Raw genomic sequence first — 20,504 nt, 5'->3', positions numbered from 1 at the left:
TTGTTGGATGTGGGATGGTTGGAGGTGAGACTTTGGGAGGTTTATGGTAAACCCCAAGTCGTGAAGTAGTTGTATTGTTGAGTGTGTGTGATTTACACACTGGATATGTGACTTTGCTTTTATGAGCCTGTCATCTAAATATGGGAAGACATGAATCTGTTGTCTTCTTAAGTGGGCTGCTACCACTGCCAGACATTTTGTGAAGACCCTGGGTGCTGTGGTGACTCCGAACGGGAGGACCTTGAACTGGTAGTGTTGGCCGTCTACCACAAACCGAAGGTATTTCCTGTGAGCAGGGTGAATGGGAATGTGGAAGTAGGCATCCTTGAGATCTAATGTGGCAAGGAAGTCACCTTGTTTGAGTAACAGGAGGACCTTTTGAAGAGTGACCATATGGAAATGGTCTGATTGTATGTAGAGGTTTAATGGTCTGAGATCCAAGATGGGTCTCAGGGTTCCGTCCTTCTTTGGAATGAAGAAATACAGGGAGTAAACCCCTATGTTCTGGTGGTGAAGGGGAACTGGCTCTATGGCATGTTTTTGTAGGAGGGGAAGTACCTCCTGTTTTAGAAGCGTAAGTGTTCTGCGGACATTGGACGTTGTCTGGGTGGAATGTGCAGGGGAGTGGAAGTGAGCTCCAGGCAATAACCGGATTGGATGATTTGTCTCACCCACCTGTTGTGGTAATGGCGTTCCAGACAGGTAGGAACTGTAGTGATCTTCAACCAACCGGAGTAGAGTGGTCCGGGGGGGGTGGAGGGAAGTCATTGTTTAGGGGTGGAGGCGGTACAAGTGTTGGTAGTTTTGCCTCTACCCTTATTGGTATTGCCCCTGTAGCCTCCTCTGAAATAGCCTCTTTTAGATGAGGTCTGTGGTGGACTTTTGTACGAAGTGGAGGGGTTTTCTGTGGAAAAGCCTCTAGAGGCGCCTCTATAAGAGGAGCGACAAAAAGAACTTCTGGGAGCTTGCGATTGCAAGGCTCCCATTGATTTGGCAGTGTCGGTGTCCTTTTTCATCTTTTCTAAAGATGAGTCTACGTTGGGTCCACAAAGGTGTTTCTGATCAAATGGCTGATTTAATATAGTGGTTTGGACCTCCGACTTGAAGCCGGAAATGTGTAGCTATGCAGGTCTGCGTAAAAGGACGCTGGTGTTAATAGTCCGGGAGGCTGTGTCTGCAGCATCGAGAGCACAACGAATGGAGGTATTTGTTATGACCTTGCCTTCCTGAATTAGATCATTAGCTTGTGTCTTGTATTGATCTGGAAGGTGTTGCAGTAGGGTCTCTAGCTCATCGTAATGTGCCCTATCATATCTTGCCAGCAAAGCCTGTGTGTTGGCAATCCTCCACATGTTAGCTGCTTGGGACGCTGTTCTTTTTCCGGACGCGTCCAGCAGTTTTGATTCTTTATCAGGAGGTGGGGCATCTCTTGTGGTTTGCGAATGGGCCCTTTTCCTGGTGTTGGAGACCACTAAAGAATCTAGGAGTATTTGCCCTTTAATATAAACAGGGTCAGATGGGGCATCTTTGTATTTCTTTTCTACCCTGGGGTTAATGACTCTGGCCCGTACAGGATCCTTGAACACCTCGGGAGCATGTTTGATTACCCCTTTTAACATGGGGAGAATGGCACTGGACCCTTGGGATGGTTCAAAAGTGTCCATGAGGAAATCTACCTCTATAGGGTCTGTATGTATGTTTACCCCGTGGTATTCTGCTGCCCTGTGTATTAGTTGAGTGAACCATATAGTGTCCTCAGGAGGGGATGGCCTAGATGGGTAGATGTCGTCCTGAGGTGTGTCTGGGACATATGGTGCGTCGTAATCTTCCCATGGATCCTTTGGTGGACCAGGAGGACTGGTTTCCCCTAAAGGGTGATCATCCCCCATGTCGTCAGAGGTGTCATTATCATCTGGAGGTGGAGATGATGGTGGGGGAGTAGGAGAGGGAATCCGTAATGGAGAAGTAGCAATGTCTCTCTTTTTCAAGGGAAGTGGAGCTGGTATAGGTTTGTCCATTTTCCGTTTTTTTGACGGTCTAAGTATGAGTTGCCCTGTTTTAGGGTCTCTTTGGAGTGTTTTTGGGTAGGATCCGGTCGAAAAAGTTCATCTTCAGGCGTGTGTTCTTTCGGCGCCGACTTTTTGGGTGCCGGTTGTGTATTTGAAGGCTTTTTGTGTTCTTTAGGCCTGGAATCAGGAATTTTCTTCGATCCCGATAGTGGTTTCGGTACCGACTGTTTTTTCGGTTCTGGTGTTTTTTTCGGATCCGTAGGTCTGTGCTCCAAAGGCTGAGAGCCCGAGGTTTTGGAGCCGGGTATTTGCTCGGTTCTGAGGATTTTTTCGGAGCCGGGGCGTCCGTGCCAGTGGGTTTCGGCGCCGAAGGCGTCTATGCGGAGGTAGGCTTCGGCGTGGAGGAAGGCATCGGTTTGTTTTTCAGTGCCGGGGATGGACTTTCGTCACCGACTGTAGGCTGGCTCGATCCCGAGTGGCCTGAAGGCTTTTGTATTGGCTTCTGTGCCGAGCCTGAAGGCGGGGCGTGAGAAGTCTTGTCCCAGTGTGCACCTAGGCCCAAGGGCGAAGGTGTGACCGAAGCCTTTTTGGGAAGGGGGGGTCGGGAGGGGTCGACGTCAGTACTTACGACCCGCTGCCCCGGAGTGATGTCTTCGACGTCGAAGTCGTCGGCTTCGAAGGAGCTGATGGTGCTGTGTTGGATTTGCTCCTGCTCCAGTACATAGATGCCTTCCTGGAAGATATCATCGGGGATGAATGTCGATGATCGAGCCATTGTTCTTCGAGCTCAACGGTCCCGGATTGTCTTCTTGGAGCGGAAGGAGACACAAGCTGGACAGTCTTTGGCCTCGTGCTCGGGTGAAAGGCAGAGGTTACACACCTCATGAAGATCTGCGTGTGGAAACTTGGATCCACATTTAGGACACTTTTTAAAAGAAGTCCTTTCCATGAGCCGAAGACCAAATGGCGGAGGTAGGCCCAAAGGCCTGCATCGACAACCGGAATCGAAGATTTGAAGGTCTGGTAGAGATGCTCGTCGAAGGGGAACGCGATCGAAACAATACCGAAGTAAGGGTGAGGGTTTCGCGTCGAAAAGATGATCGGTAATGACACCGAACTGGAGCGCGATTAACACATCCGAGCCCGATGGCAGAAAAAAACAATCTGACGATGGAGTCGATGCCCATGGGCACTATTGTCCAAAGGAGGAGCCACCTATCCTGTGACATCCAAAGACTTTCCAGGACAACAACAAAGTGCAAACATCCGGGCGCAACACCAGATGGCGATCTATGCATAAGTGTGTGATCCACAGCTCATATGCCTCGAACATATTTTTACCATTTTCTACAAGTTTAATAAACGTTCTAATTTTTCCCTACACTTTACCATGGAAGCTCTCTATTTAAAGACTTATTTTTAAAAAAAATCTGATCTTAAGTGTAATATTTATATTTATTAATTGTGTATTAAAATACAAAACATTTACAGAATTAATGCACATTCATTGAATTATTTAAAAAAGAAAGAAATATTTTAAATTAAAAGGGTATTACACTATTTTATTATAAAATTATATTAAAATTATATACATATTTTTTGCATTAAATTAAATACACATGTATTTTAAGAAAGTTAAAATAAAGTAATTTATTTTAACATTATTTACTATGTGGTTCCATCACCACAATGGAAACTGCCAGCACCTTGTGCATGATGAGCCCCTTCCAATAAATTTGCACAGTACTTTTTAGCCAAAGGACCTAGTCCTTCCATCCATCTCCTATGCAGACAACATTCAGCTCATCCTCTCTCTATGAGAAGACACCCCCACCGCCCAAGCCAACTTAGTGAAATGCATGTCCTCGGTAGCAGACTTAATGAAAAGGTATACTGACTTAACATCTATAGCGACAAAACAGAGGTGGTCCTCTTCGGCAAAAATACCTCTCTCTGATCTCCAATTTGGTGGTCCAATGAACTAGGTCAGACTCCTCACCCATCCAACGTGGCCAGGAATCTGGGCATCATGATTGACAACAGGTTCTCCATGGTGAATAAAGTCAACATAGTCGCTTCCACCTTCTTTCACATCTTCAAACTACTCAGAAAAATCTTCTATGGACACCCACAGATCCATCACACAAGCCCTTCATCACCAGCAGGCTTGACTAAGGGAAAGACCCTCTAAGTTAACATCACTGCACAACTAACCAAAAGAATCCAACTTATACAGAATGCAGCCGCAAAACTTACATTCAAAATCCCACACCGCACACATTTATCCAAACACCTCAAGGACTTCCATTCCGCAATCGTGCTCTTTTCAAACTCCTCATTCACTTACAAAACACTACACAATGAAGGCCCAGCATACCTCAACAACTGCATCCTCTTCCACACCCCGGCAAGACACCTCTATTCGTTCAGCCTGCTCCTTCCTTACGTCCCACGATCTCCCAGGCCATGGCCAAAAGTCAAGCATTCTCCTAAACCACCACCAATGCCTTGAACAAACTACCCTATTGCATCACAGCTACCAGCTCCATCCTTGTATTCTAGAAAAGAATTTAAACTTGGCTCTGTGGATAGGCACCAAGACAGGCTTGTTCCCCACCTTCACAGGTGGCAACAGGATGGCTCCTGAGTGATCGGCGTGTCCTACAAATGAAAACAGCATAACATACCAACATCTCAACAACATATTTTAAGTTCATGCCTTGTTCATTTTCTTTGGTAAGGCGTTGCAGTACCTGTGGGGGGCCGTGTGTGGTGTTGGACTTACTCCAGGTCTAAGATGGAGTACATTTACTACTGTCTTGAGTCCTTTTTAGCTTTAATAACTTTAGAAATGCAGTTTGTGAGTAGCAATGGTCTTACTCTTTTGTGGGTAGATGTCTGCCTTTCCGTGAAGCCCTCATTATTACTCCCTAAAACCACCCTACTCCTCTCTAAACTACTCTCATTTAGAAGTTTGACACTTTTTCCAGCCCCCAGTCCCTCCCACATTTAGTACAAAGTAGTTAATGTACGTGTGACGATCTTCACCAGAAAAGATAGGAGAGGTGGATGTAAAAATCCATTTTTGGGCACTGTATCCAGATTTGAGTTTAGGCACAATCATTTTCTTTAGACATTTCTACCAACACATTGTTATGTTTTCTGTTCTACCCTCGAGGGTTGACAAGCCGCAAACACTTACTTCACATTAATGCATCATCACTAACTGTCACTATGGTACATGAAATATAGGTGAAGACTTTACATTTCAAATAGTATTTCCGTCTGGATCGGAATATTGAAAAACATGTCAATAATGTGTAAAAGGATGGTCAGTGGGATATCAACATTAACAGTGCATCATCAGTTGTAGCTTTGCCTAGCAAATGAGAGTACTCAATGCCACTCACCCCTCGTCCATGGCACTTGGCAGCACACTCCTCCGTCTGGAAGAAGGCGACACTTTGACACTGGCCCTCAAAGCATACCTATGGAGCAAGAGCACAAGCGATAGGAGGTTGGAATTACATACCATGAGCAGCAGTGATGCACAGCAAAAAGGCCCTGGTCAGTCCTCTGCTACACCTGGTACAGTACAAACCCCAGAACATGAAATGTCTGATCTGGCACCTCGCACACCAACCCTACATACATCACCATTTACCAAAACACCTCGGCTTGCACATAGATTCAAACCTGCTCTTCACAGAGCATGTGACGGAGAAATCGAAGACAGTCTGGCTCCAAGCGAACATTCTTCACAGACGCAGACATCTCTTGTCTCCCAATAAATACTATTCCACTATGTCTGCATCTCAGACGGTCTACAATGCTTCAGAATCTCATCTTCTCTCTGCTGCCAGTCCACACTCCATCCCCAAAATGTGATTGTATTCTAGCAACCCGTAAACATATGACCTTGCTGCTCATGCTAGCCACACATCTGGCTCATACTCCCAGTACTATCCAAAGCATTCCATTATTCCCTGTGGCCAGGTATATACTTCATAAATACCCTAAATAAACTATTAACTAAATGCAACCCAAACATGGCACACAACAAACGTACCACACCAAGAAGTTGGCATGCGTCTGAATATTTCTGATTTAATGTCCACACATGTACCCACGTGATTGTCCCCACACTTTGTTCCAGTCATCACCAGGCCAGGGTCCAGGATATCACTTTGGTCCAGAATGTCCACATCCTCATCCATTGTGCGGTACACGTGCGTCCCACGACACCGGATGCGCTTTCCCTCCTGCGTCACAGTTGTATCAATGGCAACAGCATTGGCATCCAGGGGCTTTGAGGCAGAACTCTGGCACTGGATCTTTCCACACGTAGCATCACTGAAGGTGAGCAGGAAACATGTCATGAGAAGAGGAATATGAGAAAGGAGAGGAACCTACCAGAGAAGGAGGACAGAGCCAAGAACAGCCATGAAAGAGACAAGCAAAGAAGAGAACAACCACCTCAAACGGAAAGGAAGAGAAAAGAACATAGAAGGAAATGAGAGAACCTGAAAATACCAGAGACAGAGGAGGTTCAACAGAGAAGAGTACCAAAGAGGCAGTGGGTAAAGAAAGTAGAACAGCGAGGCAGAGACCAATGATTGGAGGAGAGGAGAATATCACAGCGGAAGCATCAGCTGGTGGAAAAAAGAATACCAGAGTGATAATTAGAGGGAAGTGGCGAAGAGAACACCAAAGAGTAAAACAAAGAAATAATAGAGACATGATGAGACAGAGCAGGACAGAGGAGCAACTGACAAGGAGGACAGACATATGTTCAGATATACAGAAACCTTAAACCAAGGATAAAGTGATGCTCTACCAGGAACCACACATACTTTTCCATAAGGAAAATGCTACTTACCAGTATGCATCTTTTCTTGGCATGTAGAGCTGCAGAGATTCACACTCTGTGCATAGATCGCCATCTGGTGTTGGGCTTGGATGCTTGCACCTTGTTGTTGTCTTGGAAGAAGTCTTTTGTAGTCATGACTCCTCCCTTGGACGATGGGCATCGACTCCATCTTCAAATTGTTTTTCGCCATGATGGGAAATGATGGAGTTTGTAGAAATGGAAAAGATGTCCATGTGAATGTATCTAAGTAAGATAACACTGGAACAGATAAAGGTTCCGGGGAGGTGTGTGGGCGTGTGAATCTCTGCAGCTCTACATGCCAAGAACAGATGCATACGGGTAAGTAGCATTTTCCGTTCGAGGCATATAGCTGCACAGCAGTGTCCCCCCTAGTGGTGGTCACCTGTATCGGTTGCAGTGGTTTGAAAAAGTGCCTTAAGAACAGCCTGGCCTACAGAAGCTTGTTGCTTTGCCTGCACACCTACACAATAGTGTTTGGTGAAGGTGTGTGTTGTAGACCATGTCGCTGCCTTACAAATGTCTTCTAGGGGAATGTTCCCTAAGAATGCCATGGAAGCCCCTAGTTTGCGTGTTGAATGCGCTCTAGGGGGAATTGTTAATGTGCATTTTGCTTTCTGGTAGCATATTTGAATGCTTTTGACTATCCACCTGGCAATTCCAGCTTTGGAGATGGGGTTGCCTTTATGAGGTGGAGAGAAAGCTACAAACAGTTGTTTTGTCTTTGTAAAGGCTTTAGTCCTGTCTAAATAATAAAGTAAAGCTCTTTTGACGTCGGGCGTGTGAAGAGCTCTTTCCGCTACCGAATCAGGGTTTTGGAAAAAGACTGGTAACTCTACTGATTGATTAAGATGGAAAGCAGAGATTACTTTGGGAAGGAATTTTGGATTTGTCCTAAGAACCACTTTGTTACGATGTATTTGTAAGAATGGTTCTTGTATGGTTAAAGCCTGAATCTCACTTACACTCCTAAGAGAGGTGATTGCGATAAGGAAAGCTACTTTCCATGTAAGGAATTGTAATTCGCATTTTAAGGCTCAAATGGGGGACCCATGAGTCTAGTAAGAACAATGTTGAGGTAACCGAACTCTAGGATTTCAGGAGCCAGATCGCTAGATTCAGTTGTGCTGGATGTGGGTGCCTTATCTCTCCATGGTTCTGCGTTAGCAGCTTTGGGGAGAGACGTCGTTTTTGATGTGGAACTACTGAGAGTTCGAGTAGTGTTGTGAACCATGGTTGCCGTGCCCATATGGGAGCAACTTGGATCATCTTGAGATACTGTTGTTTGAGCTTGCGTACTAGTAGTGGAATGAGCGGGAGTGGCGGAAAAGCGTACGCAAATCTGCCTGACCAGTTCATCCATATCGCATTGCCCTTGGACAACGGGTGTAGGAACCTGGCGGCGAAGGTTGAGCATTTTGCGTTTGCGTGTGTGGCGCACAGATCTATGTCTGGTTGGCCCCACATTTGGAAAAAGGGTTGAAGAACTTGCAGATGAAGTTCCCATTCGTGTATGTGTTGAGTCTGACAACTTAACAGATCCGCAATCTGATTGTTCACTCCTAGCAGATGTTCCGCCAGAAGATATATGTTTTGTGGAATGGCCCATCTCTATATGCTTTGCGCTAGTTGAGACAATTGCAAAGAGTGTGTTCCTCCTTGTTTCTGTTTGTAATACATTGCTGTCATATTGTCCGTGTGAACTAGGATAGTTTTGTTGAGGAGATGTGTTTGGATTGACTTTAACGCTAGAAATATTGCGCTTTTGGTTCGGTGGTCCACCTGCCCTGAATTGTGTGGTTTAGGAGATTGGCTCCCCAGCTGGTGAGTGAAGCGTCTGTTGTTAGCACTGTCTGTGGAACTGGCTCCGGGAATGGCCGCCCTGTGGAAAGATTTTGTTTGTTCCACCACTGCAGAGAGCAATGTGTGCAGCTGTCCACCAACACCAGATCTGTAAGTTGACCTTGAGCCTGAATCCACTGACGTGCTAAGCATTCTTGCGCGAAGTACAGTGAAAATACAAGAGGCCATCATCCCTATGAGCTGCATAAACACTCGTATTGGAAGAGAGTGTTGGGGTTGAAACTTGGTGATGAGGGTTGGCATACTGGATATCCTGGCTGGATAGGGGTATGCTAGGGCTTTGGAAGTGTCTATTGTGGCTCCTAGATATTAATGTAGGTAGGAGGGCGGAAGGTGTGACAGCTGAATGGTTTGATAAGTGTGGTGAATACACTGGTTGTATGACTTGGCTTTTATCAGCCAGTCGTGCAGGTATGGAAATGCATGGATTTGCTGCCTTCGCAAGTGCGCTGCTACTACCGCAAGGCACTTTGAGAATACCTTGGCTGCTGAGGTCACCCCGAATGGGAGAACTTTGAACTGATAGTGTTGACTATCCACTGTGAACCTTAGGTATTTCCTGTGAGCAGGGTGTATGGGAATATGGAAGTAGGTGTCCTTGAGATCTAGTGTGGCAAGGAAGTCAACTTGTTGAAGCAGTGGAAGGACCTGTTGAAGAGTGATCATGTGAAAATGATCTGATTGTATGTAGAGATTGAGAGGTCTGAGGTCCAGTATTGGCCATAGAGTACCGTCCTTTTTGGGGATTAGGAAATACAGGGAGTATACTCCTGTTCCTTGATGCTGTATGGGACTAGTTCTATGGCAGGCTTTTGAAGCAGTGAGAGAACTTCTTGTTTGAGGAGTGTCAGATGTTCCGTGGACATCGAACACTGCTTAGGTGGTATGTTGGGGGGAGTTGCAGAAAGTTCCAGGCAGTAACCATACTGGATAATTTGTCTTACCCACTTGTCTGTAGTGATGGAATTCCAGACAGGTAGGAACTGTGAAAGTCTCCCTCCGACCGAAGTGGGATGGTCTGGAGGGAGTGGAGGGAAGTCACTGTTAATTAGTGGGAGAGGCTCGAGTGTTGTTGTTACCACGGCCTCTTCCTTTGTTGTTATTTCCCCTGTACCCACCTCTAAAATATCCCTTGTTGGGGGATGGTTGTGTGGTGTTTTTATAGGAGGAAGGAGCAGTGTCTGTACTGATGTTTTTAGATGCTCCTCTATAGAAGGAGCGTCGAAAGGCACCTCGTGTGGATGGAGACTGTAATGCTCCCATGGATTTAGCAGTCTCGGTGTCCTTTTTCATTTTTCTAAAGCTGTATCTACAGCTGGACCAAAAAGTTGTTCCTGATTGAACGGCTGATTGAGGATAGTTGTTTGTACCTCTTGTCTGAAACCAGAAATGCGCAGCCAGGCATGTCTTCTTAGTAACACACTAGTGTTGATGGATCTAGATGCGGTGTCTGCTGCATCGAGGGCACATTTAATTGATGTATTTCTTATTAATTTGCCCTCCTGAATCAAGTCATTGGCTTTGGCCTTACATTGATCAGGCAAATGATGCATTAGGGATTCAAGCACATCGTAACGAGCCCTATCGTACCTGGCAAGTAATGCCAGCGCATTGGCTATCCTCCAGTGATTCGCTGCATGGGCAGCAACTCGCTTGCTCGAAGCGTCTTATTATTTAGACTCTTTGTCTCAAGGTGGAGCATCACCGAAGGTCTGAGAGTTGGCATGCTTTCTGGCATTGGTCACTACTAGAGAATCTAGGGTAACTTGACCCTTGATGTAGGTGGGATCATTTGGTGCGGGTTTATATTTTTTATCAATTCTAGGATTCAGAATTCTAGCCCTTACAGGGTCTTTGAATATCTCTGGGGCATGTTTAATGACTCCTTTTAACATGGGTAAAATTTGTACTGTCTTTTGTGACTGTGCAAAAGTGTCTATTAGAAAGTCTTCCTCTGTGGGGTCTGAATGCATTAGAACACCATGGTACTTGGCAGCCCTATCAATGAGCTGACTAAATCCAATATTGTCATCTGGGGGAGATGGCTTTATTGGGTATGCATCGGGATCAGGAAGATCTGGAGGATCTACTGGGTCATCATAGTCACCCACGGGTCCTGTGGTACATCTGTATTATCATCAGGGTAAGTGAAAGGGTCATTGTTACCTCCCCCACCCCCTATATCATCATCATCCTGTGATGGTGGTGAGTATGGAGGAAGTATGGGAGACTTTGGAGGAGAGAAAGGCTTATTAGGAAGAAGATGGTCTTAAAGGTTAAGTGGCACAGTCCCTTTTCTTTATAGAAACAGCATGGATGTGTGGGGTGTCCAACTTCCTCTTCTTGAGTGGAACGTTGATAATATGGCCTGTCTTTTGGTCCACTTGGAGAGTTTGTTGTTTCGGATCGATGGGATCCGGTCGAAAAAGTTCTTCCTCTTTGGTAATCGCTTTGGGTGCCGATTTTTTCGGTTCCGAGCGAGGTTTAGATTTCTGCTCTGGAGCCTTTGAAGGAGTTTTTGGATCCTTCGGCTTTGGTGTCGAGTCGGAAATCTTTTTCAGTTCCGAATGTTTCGGTTTCGGATCCGAGGCCTTTTCGTTTGGTGCCGAGGTGTTCGGTGCTGATGGCTTTTTTGTGGGAGTAGGATGAGCTCCCGGCTTCAGTGCCGACAGTGTCTGTGGGGCACTGATATGCGGCTTGCTCGGTCCCGAGCCGCCGGAAGGATTTTCCTTTGTCTTCGGAGCCGAGCCCGAGGGCGGGGCTTCTGAAGCTTTGTTTCGGTCGCGACTGAGGCCTGCAGGCGAAGTCTTGACTGGTGCCTTCTTTTTCTTGGGGAGGGTCGGAGCAGGGGCACTTGTAATCACTCGTTGACCTGGAGTGATGTGGTCGTCGGAGTCTGAGTCGTCTGCCTCAGAAACGATGTTCAGAGCCTCAGAGTCCTCTGCCTCTGGAACATCAGGGCCTTCACCGAAGGTGTCGGTGGGCACCGGTGCAGCCTGTTGCGCCATAACGTGTCGTCGGGCCCAGCGATCACGGATAGTCTTCTTGGAGCGGAAGGAGGCGCAGGCTTGGCAATTTTTCTCCTCATGCTCGGGCGAGAGACAGAGGTTACAGACCTTGTGTTGGTCGTTGTGTGGGAATTTAACTCCACACTGGGGGCATTTTTTTAATCGAGTCCTTTCCATTAGCCGTAGGCCCGAATGGCGTCGATAGGCCAAGCGGCCCGCTCGACCACCGGAATCAAGTATTGAGTAGCACGTCGTAAGTACGCGATCGAAAAAAATACCATCGAGTTTGAGATGGTTTGCGCGTCGAAAAGGTTTGAATAACACGGTACCGAACCAGAGCGCTGAAGTTACATCCGAACCCGATTGCGGAAAAAAACAATCTGAAGATGGAGTTGCGCACTATCGTCCAAGGGAGGAGTCACCTATCTCATGACTACAAAAGACTTCTTCCAAGACAACAAGGTGCAAGCATCCGAGCCCAACACCAGATCTATGCACAGAGTGTAAATTCTGCAGCTCATATGCCTCGAACAGTACACTTTGATGTACCAGTTCACACTTTGACTGATCAGCTGAGCAACAGTAGTGAAAGGGTATGTTTACCTCTCTCTAAAAACCCATGGCCATTGCCAGCATAAAACCATGTTAAAATGGTACTATATCGGGGCCAATTAATTCATGTTTGTAGAAAATATGAACACTGTTTCTTTTCAATCTCCACGATATTCCCAGTATTATTGCAAGCTTTCTGCTGTTGCGATGATCAGAATTCTCCTGCAAGGATCCCATTTGTCCTCTTGTCAAACTCCAAACTTTTTAGTATTAACTGAGTTTTGTTTTGTTTTGGTCCCTGGTACCACTACCGGTCTTTAAAAATAATATTGCATGCATTTGCCTTCCCCTTTGCAAATGCATTACCACCTACTTGAAGTAGAGAGAACAGACAAAAGACCTCTTGCTCCTAAATAATACACCTTGATATTTTGGAAATAAAGAATGCAGCATTTGAACTTTGGCATGCCCAAAACCAACTGTTTCAGAATTGTACCTGTAGAGAAAATGTTCATCAACTTAGGGAATGCTTACTACTCGTATGATAGGCTTCCCTTTCTATTGCCAAGATTGACTATTAGTATTTGTACGCATCTTGCAGGAGGAAGAAAATAGACTCCATGTCTCTTGCTTTATCCTATGTCTTTGCTGGACCAAGGGCTTGTTCAAAGGACAACCTGGTACGTAGCTGTGCGGTCTTATCAATTGAGAAGCCAGTAGCATGTAAAAACTCCCAGAGTAAACAGCTGTGTGCCCTCTGTCCTGATCCTAATGTGGTCTAGGATTAGCTCTAGAACTGCCTGTATAATCTGCGATCAATGCCCCATAGATTTACCAATGTGGACTGAGTTTGCCGAAGATTTTTGCATTTAAGTAGAACCGCGGCTGTCACCGAAGCAATGGCAAGCAATAATCCTTTTGTGAAACACACTCTGACTTGCTTTAGAGAAGCACTGAAGGACCAGGATGACCCACCAACACCTATTTGGGAAAGACAACCTCCCCGGACTGAAAATATGAGCATGAGCTTTGTGTGCTGATCCTGTCCATTCTTTGAGAGTCCGCGAAAGAAGGGTAGACCTTGCCATGGCTCTAGCCTCACTATACGTGCATCAGGCATCAGCTGCCAGAGAGCACTTTCACCAGCACAGCTTTGTGTTCGGAGTATGCAGAGCTACGATGGGAGGCTGGGGTCGAGCACAGATGCCGGAGGACGGGGGGGGGGGGGGGAGCAAGGGGGGATCCGACCTCCGGGGACAAGGCGCTTGTCTTGCAATAGAAACACGCTAAGGGCAACTGAAAAAGTCTACTCAGATGAATTGGTAATTACAACATGTGAAATGGTGGTGTGTTTTGTTTTATGGTTTAGTTGAAAAAAGAAAACCAATAGAAAGATAAAAAAAAAAAAAAAGGAGGACAGAGCTACGAAAGCCTGTTTTGGACGTTGTATGCTGCCTCGTTCTACTAGACTAATATTTAAAACATGTGAAAAACTGAAAGCCTCATTTAGAGGTGTGCGGTAATGGGAAATATGCCAAAAATTGTCAACTGATTTGAAAGACTGTCTGCCCCTTGGAACCGTGGCCTCATTTAGATTTCAGGGGTGGGTGGTATTCACAGTGGTGGAGCCACTGTCATCTCTGCCCGGGTAAGACCTCTTTGGCTAGCACTCACCACTGCACATGTCCTCGGAGGAGTTGCTCGATTTTGGGAGGGCTGCCGTCTATAGGTAGCCCCTTCTGACCCCATGACCAAAGTGGCTTCTATCATTAGCACCCAGAAAGGGCAGGATGTATTTTATTTTTTGGACAGTACAATGAAGTAGGCTATAAATCTGTGTGCCAGCCACAGGCATGACTACCTGCACCGACCCACCAAAACTGGCACATACTTGAAGGGCAGTGGGGATATATCCTCCTTTTACACTATTAAACTATAAAGATACAACAAGGACAGCAGGTATTACCACTCAGTGCCCCAAAACAATAGAAGTGCTCTTCCCCCCTCACAAAAAAGAACAGATAAAATACCGCAGACTATAATATTCCCTCCCTGCGTCCGATCACAGCAAAAAAGTAAATTACACTTTTCACTTCGAGTATTTGAGAGTGTATCCGTGCAAACTTACCCTACACCTTCAGCTATTCTTAAAATAAATGAATACAAATATGTCATCAGGACAGAAACATCATTAAATGTGGATTCTAAGCAGGTGCACATTTCTGCCAACAAGGAGTTCATGCTTGTGAAGTAATACCGTGTTATAGTGCTCAGACCAATCACAAAGCTGCATTGCAGTGTTGTGATTGGCTTAGGGGAGGGAGCCTGGCTTCCTGATTCCTGTTCCTAGAGTCGGAGGCAGGAGAGCAGGAGCAGAGACGCAGGACCCAGCGGGAGGGTACATTTTTTTAAAAAATTCACACTTGGGCGACCCCACCCTGCCACCCACGAGCCATGCCGGCTCCCCCTGCCCGAATTTGAAGCATCACTGCAAAACCGGTCCCCAGTAACAAAACGAGCGCCCACAGGTCCAAAGCTGGCCCCCACCCCTCCAGCTTCCCAGGCAAACATCCGATGCCCACTAAAGCCAGTCTGGCCCTGGTCACACTGTTTATTGTAGGTATACTCATGCAATAAGTGACTGTGAAATAAGTGATATTACCCATCGCAAGTCAGGTTGCAGATGGACTCAGTCCTTAATTTGCATAAGAATGAGTACTAGCGCCGAAAGCTCAACTCAAAAGCCCAAAGCAGTGTAAATGAATGTTGGTGCACCGAATGCGAAGTCTGCGTAGTCCTAAATCCACCTCATACCAGTGGCGTAAGCTTAGCCCCAATGCTGCAGGGCGGGGAACTCCAGTGGGCCTCTTCGTGTAGTGTGTACGAGAGGCAGACCCCCGGCCTGAGAGCTCCTGACTGGGTGAGAGGGGGGACACTTGTAAGTTCCTACTTTCTCCCTGTGTGACGGTTTGTCCGTATTTTACTTCCTCCACCTTTTGTTTTGTGTGTTTTCTTCCTGTCCATCTCTGGTAGGTGTCTAATGCGGAAAAATAAGTGCCGGTCCCCGAAAATAAGTGACAGTGGCCCCCACCGGCAACCACCGGCTCAAATTAAGCACTGCAGACAGTGCATATTATAAGTGCCAGCTGCTTCTGGAGGCACGTGATACAAGAGACACTTAGTATGTGATCTTAGATTTGCAAGCTTAACATCGTGGCATCAGTGTAGGAGATACAGCGTGAGTCTTTCCATCGCAGGTAACTTTTCAGTCTTTTACTTCTTAAGTCTTTACTTCACAGGTAAGTTCCTTAGTTAGCTATTTAGATATTTGTATATGTATGTGTTTGTTTGTGTGATATATGCATATATGTAACGATGATCAAAATGCAATTAATTTGAAAATATACTTTTTTAATGATAGTAATTAAGTTAAAGTTAATTAATATTTCAAGTGCATAAATAAAATATGAATATTAATTAATTCTAAATATGAATTCATTTGAATAAAAAAAATCTAATAAAATGCATAGGTTTATGGTTTTAAGTTTAAATGTTAAGGGGTGGTAAGGGGTTTTTAGGGTTCAGGGAAGGGTAGCGTTAAGAGGTACTAAGGGTTTTTTAATGTTTCAGGATATAGAGTAGTAAAGTATTTAAGGTTCAATTTGTAGAGCTCAAGGTAGGATAGCTTTAAGGAGCAATACGGGTTTTTTAGGGTTCACGGAAAGGTAGTGTTAAGTGGTAGCAAGGGTTTTTAGGTTTCCATTAAGGGGTAGTGAAAGGGGTTAATCAGGGTTCTGTATTTAGGGTTCAAGAAAGGGTACCAATAAGGGGTAGTAAGGTGTTTTTTAGGGATCGGTGAACGGTAGCACTAAAGAGTAGTAATATTTTTATAGGTTTCAGGGATGGGAAGTATTACAGGTAGTAAGAGGTTTTAGAGGTAAGGGATGGGTAGTATAAAGAGGTAGTGAAGGGTTTGTAGGGTTCAGGAAGGATAGCATTAAGGGGTAGCAAAAGATAGATAGATAGATAGATAGATAGACAGACAGACAGACAGACAGACAGACAGACAGACAGACAGACAGACAGACAGACAGACAGACAGACAGACAGACAGACAGATATGAAAGTCATGTTTGGAAAATGTTCCTGCAGTGTGAGGCACTCCTGTGTGAGGCACTCCTGATGCAGTAACATGTGGTGTAAAGGTACTCCCAAATATTATTACTCCTGATCTAAAGACCTGTGAAATAATAGCTGACATTTCAGACATTCACTTCCACTCTAGGGAATCCTGAATAGTTTTGGATCAGTATGAACAATCACTCACATTGAAGCACACATCCTGTATCGCCCGTTGATGTCTTTGCCACAGTTTCCGTAGGTATCCCCGGCGGCGTTGACCTTCTGGAAGCAGACGTCAGGGGCGGGCCTTGCTCCTAGGTGACAGTAACAGTAGTTTAGATGTGGCTTCCTTATTCTTCATACCTCCCTTCAGTCCTGCATGTGCCTTGCACTACCTTTTGTGTCCAGTCTCAATGTAACCTACTGCCTCAACCTCTGTGCCGGGTGCCTCTTTCTATAGGAATCGACGGTAACAGCTGTATGATTTTCATAGACCTTTTCCTGTCACTATATTCACTGTGCGCTGTCTCATTATGTGTCTGCCGCCATGGCAAGTTGTTTCCTCCTGTGTGTGTCATCCATCGTAGCAGTCTCTTTCTGTGTTCTAGTCTACTTTAAACCCCTGGCCCTAATGTGCATTAATGACATTGTCTGTCCAAGAGCTTTCAGAGGGAACCCTTCTTGATTGCTGTACAAGCGATCTTATCTTTCAGTCAGTATATTATTAGCTAAAATGGAATGAGTGTATCACAATTTATTAATTTGTTTTATTTGAGGGTTTTTCTGTAGCGCAGACTATTACCCCACAAGGCGTGCCAGAGCGCTTTAAAATTGTGGGGCATATTTACAAGGAAAGTGTCGGAGCATTTACAACAATACGACGCACCCCTGTGTTTTACCTAGCACTGGTGCTAACATTTGCTGCCTAGCGCCAGTGCAGGCACCCTTGCACCATACTGCAAGGTGTCCCTTCCTGCACATAAACCATCAATAATGGCCATTAGTTACATCTATGTGTGCTGCGTTCTGCAGTACACATAGAAAAAGCAAAAACGAGGAGAAATACAAGTATTTCTCCTCGTTGCCCCATCCTAACGCCTGCTATTTATTGCATGGCGTTAGTTTTTGGCACTGCTTCAGATTTACACATCCTTTTAAATCTGGGGCAGCGTCAAAAAGCATGTGGGAGTTGAGGTGGAACGCCAACAACAACACCCATTGCATGCCCCTTTCACGCAAAGTGATGCATGTAAAGGGGCCGTATTTATAAGGCTGCATTACGCCACTCAAAGTGGCTTAGCTCCACTTTGTAAATACGGAGAAGGGCATAGCACCACCAGAGCGTTGCTAAAAATGAAGTTCTGGTGGCACTATCCCCTTGTAAATATACCCCTTAGTGTCCTAGCATACTTAGTGTGCCTCAAGTTAACACTTAGAACAGGATTATGTACTCAGTACAAAAATAAGCTCATACTAGGGTTTGGGAAGGCCCAGAACTGACTGAGGGAAATTGGATTTTCACGTGGAGACAGGCTCCACACTCTTCACTCTGCCCACAACATACGACAAATGCCTTGAAAATAATGTTCCGCTGGTACATTACACCAGTCTGATTAAAAGCCATGGTGAATGCCCCCAATACGTCCTGGAGGGGTTGTGGAGCGAGGGGGACATACTCACATATGTGGTGGGAGTGCACGTACACACAGCCGATCTGGAGGTCAGGAGGTTGAAATATTACTAATGTATCCCTCCCCATACAGCCAGGGCTGGCCCTGATGGGCTTGATGGATGGCAAAGGATTATCCCCACTCCCCCCTCTGTGACCGGACTACTCACACCACTACTGTGGGTGGCTTGCCTGGTAATAGCACAGCATTGGCTAGTGCCGACTACACTAACGCTAGCATGTGGTGGACTAAAGTCTTGAAAATCCATACAATGGAATGACAAACTGGTACAGATCACCATACCCAAATATGAAAAGACTTGGACCCCATTTCATACATACATCGAACACAGCCATGGGATCCCCTGCCCACCTGCCTTGGTACATTTGGGGGGAATCAGGCAACAGGGGCAAATTATTTGGGTAGCGATTGAGAGAGAACCCCTTGCAAGGAAGAAACTGTGATCTGGGCCACTTCATGGAGAATGTTTATATGCTACTAATGGAATGTCTACCTCAGTGTTTGATGGCCGAGATGAGGGCTCATCAGATCTTTAAAGTGCTGATTGCAGGATAGTAACAATGTGTTTTAAAGCTATCTGTACCGGGGATTAAAAAATGTTAAATAAAGTAGTGGGGAAAAAATAAAAAGGAGTGGGGCATGTGCCGAGTAGACTGGTTGTAAGAAGCAGTATCACAGAACATCACAGCCTATGTAGGCCGATCACTGGTGCCATAGAGGGCTTAAGACCCTACATCAATCTGTGAGTGCTGGCAGGCGTAAAGGCCTTTAGTGAATGAAGCCAGGGGCACTCACGTGATAGGACCATCATAGGACCAGGATTCTGTTTCTGCCTGTCCTCAACATCTCATTAGAGGCTAAGATGAAGGGTCTTTGACCTCTTGAGGAGTGCTCTGTGGGAGTCCAACATTCTTGTCCAGCCTGTCCTAGCCTAGGCCACGTAGAGAAGCCATCACAAGGGCATGAATTTGTCAGACTCCTAGCAGAGGCCTTCATGGTGACCAGGGGATCCGGTTCGGCCTTACCTAAACACATCACTAAATGCTACGAGGGAGCCCTAGCCTCTGGATCAATGTCTTGTGTGGACCTGAAGTTTTAGGGTTACATTTACATTTTTTACCTGGTCCCCACAGTTGTGTGCACTGGTGTTGATGTGTCAAACACATGCCACTGTAGCAGTAAGCTCGGCTTTCCTGGCATGCAGTGCCATCTAGCTGGTAGGAGTTTGGGGGACAGAAGGCAGACTTTCCCGTACAGTACTCAGGGAGGTCACAGGGTCTGGACTCCTTCCTGCAGAGCGTTCCAGGGGGCCGAAGCTAGAAAAGAAAATAGGAACACTGATAAAGTCAAAACAATTTGGGGTGTGTACTGTAAGCTTATTAAGATACACAGAACTAGAACCACATAGTAGTGTGGACAAGCCACTGAAGGCCCAAGCCAGAAGTCTGTCTCTGGCCCAGTTTGACATTCGCTTGGACCTTCGAGCCCAAATCGAGCTAGCGTTTCATGTGGCTTCTGTCTATCAGCAAAGCTCTAACCTCAAATTCCATGATTTTAAGATAAAGCAGTAAGCGCTTATGTACAACAGGAGAAAGAAAGAATCATCTAGTGGCTGAACTGCACAATGTGAAATCAGAAAACCTGGGATCAAGCGCAGCTTCTGCATGTGACCAAACTGTGTGATCCTAGGCAAATATTTCACTTGTGTTTGATTCAATAGACTATAATGTTTCTCGGTGTATAATAAGAATATAGGACACACAACAAATGACTTGCCTTAGTTCACTAATAGAATTGTCAGCAGATCAAGTGAACATGAATATTTTCAAGTTCGAGCTAAGTTTAAACTATCACTTTTAATAGATACCTTTCAAAGTCGTTGTTTCACCTGCTGCAGTATGGAGAAGCACTTCTGCATGGCTTGTTAAAGAAACATACTTCTTTGACTTCATCTTATTTTTACATGATATTTGTTGCATGAATTGCATGGCAAACATTGGCATGGCTAGGCTAATGCACGGGCTCTTAGAGCCCAGCCAGACCCTTTGCTCAGCTCTGGCCCACCTCTGTCACATAGATAGCAGCAGTGCAAGATCCCATCAAACAGAGATCAGGTAGACCATAGACAGAAGCAGTGCATACAATGAAGAGGTGCAACATAGGAGGAATCAGCACAAGTTTCACTCATACACAGAACAAGCCTGGGATTTTTTTTATGTTTTCCAAATATTCAATAAGCATTACACCTTTGAAAGTAAGAAAAAGTCACTGTCTAAAGATGGCTGCATACGTCTGCAAAAATACATAATTACACAAAACGACATCCAACCACAAAAATAAATACAACAAAATTTAATGAAAGCAGAGATTG

At 45.5% G+C, this 20,504-nt stretch overlaps 1 protein-coding gene across 1 annotated transcript in view; it reads right to left on the bottom strand.

Moving 5' to 3' along the window:
- Positions 1–20,504, bottom strand: part of ADAM19 (ADAM metallopeptidase domain 19) — a 275,869-nt gene that overhangs the window by 57,253 nt on the left and 198,112 nt on the right. The window contains exons 14-17 of the mRNA XM_085617602.1: positions 19,254–19,449; positions 16,648–16,756; positions 6,140–6,362; positions 5,420–5,497 (exon numbers count right to left, since the gene is read on the bottom strand). Of these exons, the coding sequence (XP_085473728.1) occupies positions 5,420–5,497; positions 6,140–6,362; positions 16,648–16,756; positions 19,254–19,449 (606 nt within the window). The remainder of the gene's footprint in view (positions 1–5,419; positions 5,498–6,139; positions 6,363–16,647; positions 16,757–19,253; positions 19,450–20,504) is intronic.

The sequence above is a fragment of the Triturus cristatus genome, chromosome 7 (assembly GCF_964204655.1).
Source record: "Triturus cristatus chromosome 7, aTriCri1.1, whole genome shotgun sequence".
Classification (NCBI taxonomy): Eukaryota; Metazoa; Chordata; class Amphibia; order Caudata; family Salamandridae; genus Triturus; species Triturus cristatus.
The sequence above is the reverse complement of the archived record's forward strand: the minus strand, read 5'-3'. Positions and strand labels throughout refer to the sequence as shown.